The following is an 8101-nucleotide window of genomic DNA, read 5'->3' on the forward strand; positions in this document are numbered from 1 at the left end:
AGGTGGACACATACCTGAGTGGCCACCCCAGCTGTGTCCACCTGCTGACCCAGGAAAAAGCCCAAGTTGTCCAGCAGGAGCCCACAGGCACAGTCAGATGGAGACCCTGCCTCCCCGCCCCTGCCCTGCCCTGTCCGTGCCCTGGGCCATCCCAGCTTGGAAGTTTGTTTAAATCCAGCGTCTCTATCGGCCATCTTGCTCTGGTTGTCGTCAGCCAGATGGCCTCCTTGGGCAGCTGTCATCCCCAACACCCACAGTCAGAGCCAAGAGAAGGGGGGGGTTCCCCAGGATCCTGTGGAGAGCCAATCCCAGAAGAAGTTTCCATCATGTGATTTCTGAAAATCGAAAATTCTGAAGCATTATCTGGGACCAGCCTGACGACGCTCCACCCTGGCCGGGTTCTCTGGGCTGAATTCAGTCTGCAGAGGGACTCTGCACCAGGAAGTTCAGAGGCCCCAGAGCCATTATCAGCCATTGTCTCAGGCAGGTAAGCTCTGCGCCTTGCTCTCAGGTGGGCGTCTCCCTATAGTGTCATCCAGTGGGGGCCAAGTCTCCCTGTTTGCTCCCAGCTGGGGATCGATGCTCCCCCTGGGCCCAGGGACCATCATGGCTGCTCCCAGATCTGTAGGGCTCTGTGGACAGTGGGCAAGGACACCGGGCAAAGGGGCGAGCAGGCTGGGAATTTGCCCAAGCTCCTCTCTCTGGTCCACGTGCACCTGCCCAGGCTGAACCTGCCTGAAGAAGGAGCGCTTTTTCTGTTTTGCACAAAGGCACTGTACGGGCCACGGGCGGGCAGCCCTGCCCCCACTCCCATGTGAGGGAGTCCGGCCAAAGCGGGTGGCCACGGCGACCCCCAGGGCAGTGACATTTGTATACCCTGCACCAGGTGCTCGACTGGCTAGTTCTCCAGGGCCTGAGCTCCTGTCCCCGGGGTGAGTCAACCTGGAAGCTGTGGCTCCCTGGGGAGTACAAAGCCTGACCTACCGTCCTGGTTTGCCTGGGACTGGGGGTGCCCCAGGACACAGGACTGCCCGTGCTAAAACCCGGGCAGGCCCCGGCACACAGGGCACTTGGTCACCCAGTCCCCAGAATCGCCTGGGCTGGGCACAGCGCAGAAAGGGTGGCCAACCCGTCCTGCCCTCACCAGGCGTGTGACAGGCCGGGGCCCCCGGGCTCGGCTCCTGCGCCCCCAAGGCGTTTCCCGAGACTCAGGCGAGGCGTCCGGAACTGGGCGTGTGCGCTTCCTGCACGGACGCCATTCAGGCCCAGCACCCCCAGCCAGTGCACCCGGGAGCCCTGGGGGCGTCAGTGCAGAACCGAGGTGCTGCCTCGGGGTCACCGGGCTCTGACCGGTAGGGGTGCCCGCCCCAGCGGCCTGTCCCCACGTGCTGGACCGCAGGGAGTGCTGCCGGGTCGTGGGGTTCCTACTGAGCCAGAAGAACAAGGACTGCAGGATATGGGGGCGGGGGGTGGGGAGGAAAAGCCAGCAGCGGGGTGCCCGCCCCAGCGGCCTGTCCCCACGTGCTGGACCGCAGGGAGTGCTGCCGGGTCGTGGGGTTCCTACTGAGCCAGAAGAACAAGGACTGCAGGATATGGGGGGCGGGGGGCGGGGAGGACAAGCCAGCAGCCGGAATTACACACAGAGAAGCACTCCAGGCCAAAGCTGTGAGGCCGCCCCTGCCCCCCCATTGGGGGGGCCCTGGCTGGCTGAGTGGCCTTGGTGACCCCAGCTTCTCTGAGCCCCTGACTCTTAGGCACTGAGCTCCAAGGTGTCAGCACCAGGTCGGCACTGAGCCTGCTCAGCCCGTCCTCCCCACCCCGACTTAGCTGCACAGCCAGAAGGCAGGCCTCAGCCTGACCCCTTGCGCCCTGACGTCCTCACTGCTGCCCATCCCCCCATCACCCCGGCCTGGGTTTCCGCTGCCTCCTCCTCATGTGCCGCCCCTGCCCCCTCCGTCCCAGGGCTCAGAGCTCTCTGTGCAGCACGGCAGCAGGAGCCCCGCGGCCTGGAGACGGAGCCCCAACCGCCTCTCCCCCCTCCGCCCGCCACCCCCGCAAGCAGAGTCTGAAGAGTGCGGGGCAGACTGGCCCGAGGGCGTCCGGCTCCACGTCTCACTGTCCCCTCCTCCTGCTGCAGGCCGAGGGGCTGCGGGGCCAGGCCATGGCCCTCCCAGGGCTGCTTTGGATGTGGCTGCTGGTCGCAGGGACTCACGGTGAGCTGAACCCTCAGATTGGCGAGCGTCCCGAAGGCAGCGTCGGGGTGGCTGCAGCCCCCGTACCCTGCAGGCTGGACCCCGCCTCGCAGGAAAGCCGGCAGTGCCTTGCCCGGCGCAGGGCCGCCAGGGCGAGCTCCGCCTTCCTCTCCTGTTGAAGCCCCGGTGGTCCCGAGTCCTGTGGCCTTAGGTCCTAGGGGAATACTAAGGGATTCTCATCCCATCCAGTTCCCAGAGGGTTGAGCGGCAGGGACCTTCAGGGGCCACACGCTGGGCACGAGGTCGGTGCCCCCTGGACACGGCCAGACTTCCAGGGTTCCGGACGCCTGTCCCTCTGCTCTTTACCCCCAGGGGCCCAGGAGGCCTTCCCCTTCCCGGTGACCCTACAGAAACCTGCTGCACCCCAACTGAGGGTTGCCCGTTGGCCCCGTCAGCTCTGGCAGGGGCTGGGCCAGGGGCGTCAGCAGGCTGAGCCCCTGCTCTCTCTCTGCACCTGGCGCAGTCAGCCCGTGTTTCTGGGGGTCCCTGAGCCCACTGCCCCGGGCGTCGCCGACACTCCGCCCAGTGGTCCTTGCTGGGCGCAGACATGCCCAGGCGGGGTCTTCGTTGGCCTTGTCCTTTTCCTGTTCTTCCCTCGGGGTCCTGCACCCCACTCTCAGGTACTGGGGTTCCCCCAGCGTTCCCCTGCCCCTTCTCCGTGAATGGAGCGAAGGGCTCCAGCCTGAGGGGCAAGAACAGGCCTGTTTGCCTCTGGCTGCGGGGGGAGGGGGGGGGCGGCAACCCTCCCCAGCGGGGACCCCTGGAGGATGGAGGAGGTGGTTCAAGGTGTGTATCCAGCAGTCACCCCTGCTAGGGGGAGCTGACTGCTCCCACGAGAGCGCATGGACCTGGAGCAGTGTGGGGCTGTCAGGGCTGCTGCCTGGGTGCAGGCCCAGGCGCCCAGCCCTCGTCCCTGCTCACTTCGTGTTCGCCTGGGAGCCCTGCAGGCGTGAAAGATGGTGACATGCGGCTGGCCGACGGGGACGCTGCCAACCAGGGCCGTGTGGAGATCTTCTACGAAGGCCAGTGGGGGACGGTGTGTGACAACCTGTGGGACCTAATGGATGCCAGCGTCGTCTGCCGGGGCCTGGGTTTTAAGAACGCCACCGAGGCTCTGGGTGGAGCTGCCTTTGGGCCAGGTAGGCCTGTGGGTCCCCAAAGCAGCCGGTCCCAGGAAGGGACTGTCCCCTGAGAGGTGCACACGCGTTTGCACCACCTCGTCCTGAGCGGCGCTAAGGCCTGTGCCGGCAGGCCCAAGGCTCTGCCGGCCTGGCTCGCTCACGCAGTGCAGGCGGCGGTGACCAGCTCCTGGGCCTGTCACGCGAGAGCCCAGCTGCGGCCGTCCCCTCCAGCCCAGAAGCTCCCCTCCTGGGAATTTATCTTCTTGAAACCATTTCCCCCGCCCCAGAAAAGTTCACACATGAGAAGCCCCCCACGGAGGGAACACCTAGATTCTCAGCAGCTCGTCCCCGGAGCGCAGGCTTTGTGGGAAGGCGGGCCAGTTCATGGTATGAAGCCACAATAATAAACCCAAACCCGAGCCCACACTCGAGAAGCCACCTGATTGCATCTGGCTGACGACACACACACACGGGACACACCCCGAGCGGAACGCTGCGGCGACTGTGGCTGTCCCTTGCTGGCTCCACAGGGGACAGCCCTGTTCACAGCACCGTCCTGCAGTCTCCGGCCTCCCTGTTGTCCCACCAGGGTCGGGCCCTGTCATGCTGGACGAGGTGGAGTGCACGGGGACGGAGCCCTCGCTGGCCAACTGCACGTCCCTGGGCTGGCTGAGGAGCAACTGCAGGCACAATCAGGACGCCGGTGTCATCTGCAGCAACGGTGAGTGGGGCACATCCCACCCCGAAACCCGCGCCCCAACCAAGCACTGCGGTCCCGTGGGGTCCTCGGAGACCGATCCGTATGTGCCAGACGGTAGTCATGCTCACTCCCTGCCCCTCCCTGCACACGAGCAGGTCACACACCTGTGCACAGGTTCGCAGGTGATGCCCACTCTCCGGGAGGGGGCAGGAAAGCCTGCAGATCTCACACCTTACAGCAACAAATCCCACATCCCTCGCCGCCGCTTCCAAGACCGGTTCGGGAGCGCGCCGTTCACCCCGACGACGGGCACCGAGCCGCACTCCGGTCCCTCGCCACATCCGCAGGCCACAGGCCGCTGTCCTCCACCGCCCACCTGCTGCCGCTGCTCATTCTCCGGCTGGAACGTAGTGCCCCGCGTGCTCCGAGAGCATGCCGGACGTCCTGGGGACATTTCTCCATGGCAGAAGGGCCTGGGTACCAACGGCCCAGCGCCCCCCTCGCCGCCGACCCCCCGGCCACGCCCACCGAAGCCGAGCAGCTCCGGCTTTTCAGGCCTTGCGTCCAGCTTCCTGCTGTTCTTTGCTCCCACGTCCACTTGTGGTTTCTTCCTGGCCGTGCACAAGGGCCCGGGGGTGCGGTGGGGAAGCGGGGGCTCCCGCCAGGACAGCGGCAAGCGCAGGGCGTGTGCTGGGGAGGGCTCGGCGCACCTGGGCCGCGGGCGGGGGGTGGGGCTGAAGTGCCTCTCGCAGGAGCCAGGTGGAGGCGGTGGAGACGGTGGAGGCCCAGGAGGGTCCTCAGTCGGGGCTGGAATGGATGGTTTAGTCCCCAGCGTGGCTTTGGGACGGGGCAGAGGAGGGGACGTGTCCCTGTGAACCACCCCCGTCACCTGAAAGGCTGCCGAGAACCCCAGCACTGCGTTACCACCACAACTTCAGTCTTCAGACCCACAGCACAGGGCGAAGGGTCGGGGTTCAGAGGGAGGCGTCTGGGTGATCAATCGATTGACTGATTGTTCAGAATTTTAGAAGGATGAGGCCTCAGGCTCTGCAAGCCAGCGTCTCCAAACTTCTACCTGGAGATGCTGCCTGAATTTGGTGGAACCCATGAGCTAACCAGGGGTGCCTGATCGGTGTGGATTGGGGGGCCCTCTGGGCCACGGCGTGGCAGGACACCCTGTCTTCCAGGGTGGTTCTTCCCTCGTCTCCCCAGGAGGCTTTCTGAATAGATAAGGCAGGAACAGGGGCCATAATTTAAGGGAAGAAACTGACTGGAGGGAGAGAAAGTACTTCCGGGTCACAGCAAGTGAGTGGCTGGCCTGATGCAGACCCGTGAGCCGTGTTTCCCAACGTGGTGCCTCCCTCTGCCCCTTCTTAGAAACCAGAGGCGTCTACACCCTCGACCTGTCCAGCGAGATCCCCATGGCTCTCGAGCAGATCTTTGACAGCCAGAAGGGCTGTGACCTGTCCATCAGGGTGAAGGCGAAGGACAACGAGGACCTGAGTATCTGCGGCCACAGTCTGATCCTGTCCACCAACCCCGAGGCCCAGGCCCTGTGGAGGGAGCCGGGCAGCACAGTCACTCTGGAGGTGGACGCCGAGTGTCTGCCGCTCGTCAGAGACGTGATCAGGTGAGTGTCCTCAGGGCCGGGGACTGGGGACTAGGCAGTGTCCCCAGAGCTCACTGCCAGACCGCCTGCTGGGGGTGTCCACCGGGTCACCACGGGGGCCTCCTCGGGGCTTGCGTCCTGAGAGCAGGCACACTCGGGAAAGCAGACGGCAATTAAAACAAGTGAAAACGGTTTCTTTCCAGCCAAGTAGAAGAACCTGGTCGCTAGCCTGTGCCCTCCTGGTAGAGTTAGTTTCTGTGACGTGTCTGAGAATGAGGCGGGTGCCCGGTCAGCCCTCCCGCCCCCGGCAACACTCAGGGTTGCTCCAGAGCGTCCACCCCGCACTGGCTCGGTTGCTCCGGAGCGTCCACCCCGCACTGGCTCGCTCTGTCTCTCCGTTTCCCTGTCTGTGCCTCTGCGTGTGTGTCTGCCTCCCCCGAGGCAGAGAGGCTGCCCCGAGCTGGGTGTCCTGGCCTCTTGGCCCTGTTCAGGCCCCAGAAGGCCTCAGGAGACCCCTCCCCATTGGAGCCGCCCACCCCACAGGCCCTCCGCCTTCTCTCTGCCCGGCGGCCGCAGGCAGCGCCTGCTGTCCATCAGCCACCCGCCTGCTCGTCCGCTCCGTGGCTTCTCTGGACCACTGACTCCGGGCACCTCCCCGACCGGCCCTTGGTCCTTTTCTCCACCTTTCAGGGTGTTTTCCTCCCTGCTGGCGGGCAGGGCTGAAGGACGATTGTGACCCCTGTTCCCACCCACTCGGGTGCCTGCCTGAGGCCGGGGGCGGGAGACCTGGCTGGGGCGGGGGCTGCACAGCTACCAGCGGCCTGGAAACCTGACATGAGAATTAACAGCCAGTGACGACATTCTGTGTCAGGACCCTCCCTCCTCCTGTCGGCTGCCACCTGCAGCCTCGCTGCCGACAAAAGCGCGTGCTCGGGGGGCGTGGGCCCCGGTCCACCGCCTTGACGCGGTCCTGGGGTGAGCCTCCCGGGGCGAGCTTCCCGGGGTCAGTGGAAACGGAGCCAGTGGGCAACAAGCCGGAGGGCTGAGGTGCCCTTTGTGTCCCCAAGTTCACGGCAGACAGCAGGTGTCCCAGGCCGTGAGGGCCCGCATCTGCACAGCCACCGACACCGCGGGGCGGGGGCCCGGCTCCGTTTCCGGACGGATGTGGTGGGCGGCAGGTCGGGCTCCCTGGAAGGCCTGGCACTCGAGGCGCCACCCGGCTCTGAGACCCTGTGGCCGTGGGGAGGCTTCGGGTCCCTGACAGGGAGATGGAGGCTGGCCGGCTCCCGCCACATGCGTTTTCACGCCACAAAGCGGTTCCTGGCGGTGCACGGTCTCATGTGGCGAACGACACGGACTGGGCGTCACCCGCATGGGCTCACGGGTGGCAGGGGAGGCAGACAGGAAGTGACGAGGGGCGGTGCCAGTGTCATGTGGCACGGGACAGACGCTGAGGGTGCAGGAGCACCTGTGGGCACCCAGCAGGGGACTGAGGGGCCCATCCAGGGGTGTGGTGGCAGGTAGGAGGGCAGCACCCTCCCCACGCCCAGGACGGCTGGCAGGTCCTGCAGCCCAGGCGGCAGGGGTTGGGCTCAGACCAGCAGTGAAGATGATGATGATGACAATGACGGTGACAGCTGGCGGGCCCCTCTCTCCCAGCTGAGAGACGAGCCGACCTCCATGACCCTGGGACCCGCACAGCTGTCATCAGTGCATGTGGCTCTTGGCAAACTCGAGGTTGGATTGTGGGTTGACCAAAGATAAATTGGGGATGGGGGCACCAAACGCCCCTTGAAATCGCCAGCACCCGGGTGTCAGTGGGTCGGGGTGAACGCGGACAAGATGGTCGCGTCCGAGAGGCGGGCCTGCCGGCCCGGGGGCACCTGCTGTGCTGCGGAGGACGGCGTGTAACCAGGGCCCGGCTCTCGCCCCGTCCCCAGGTACTTCTACTCCCGAAGGATAGACATCTCCCTGTCGTCGGTGAAGTGTCTCCACAAGCTGGCCTCCGCCTTCGGGGCCAAGCAGCTGCAGAGCTACTGTGCACACCTCTTCGCCACCCTCATCCCCCAGGACCTGTCTTTCCAGACGGCCCTGGACCTCTACGCCTACGCACTGGCCACGGGGGACCCCAAGCTGGAGGCAATCTGCCTGCAGTTCCTGGCCTGGAACTTCGAGGCCCTGCTGGGGGCCACGGCCTGGCCGAACATCCCCCCAGCACTGCTCCGAGTCCTGCTCTCCAGGAGCGACCTGGCCGTGCCCAGCGAGCTGGTGCTGCTGATGGCCGTGGAGGCCTGGAGCTGGGAGGGGCACGCCACTCGTGAGGAGTTGGAAGGCTTGGTGGGGGCAGTCCGGTTCCCCATGATCCTGCCCGAGGACCTCTTCGAGCTGCAGTTCAACCTGTCCCTGTACCAGAGTCACC

At 65.6% G+C, this 8101-nt stretch overlaps 1 protein-coding gene across 1 annotated transcript in view; it reads left to right on the forward strand.

Moving 5' to 3' along the window:
- The first annotated feature begins 372 nt into the window (after positions 1-372).
- LGALS3BP (galectin 3 binding protein) overlaps positions 373-8101 on the forward strand; it is an 8658-nt gene continuing 929 nt past the window's right edge. Inside the window, 6 exon segments of the mRNA XM_025046961.1 lie at positions 373-487; positions 2138-2213; positions 3200-3391; positions 3963-4094; positions 5451-5703; positions 7623-8100. Of these exon segments, the coding sequence (XP_024902729.1) occupies positions 2162-2213; positions 3200-3391; positions 3963-4094; positions 5451-5703; positions 7623-8100 (1107 nt within the window). The 5' untranslated portion in view covers positions 373-487; positions 2138-2161.

Source organism: Pteropus alecto, unplaced genomic scaffold (genome assembly GCF_000325575.1).
Source record: "Pteropus alecto unplaced genomic scaffold, ASM32557v1 scaffold134, whole genome shotgun sequence".
Lineage (NCBI taxonomy): Eukaryota > Metazoa > Chordata > Mammalia > Chiroptera > Pteropodidae > Pteropus > Pteropus alecto.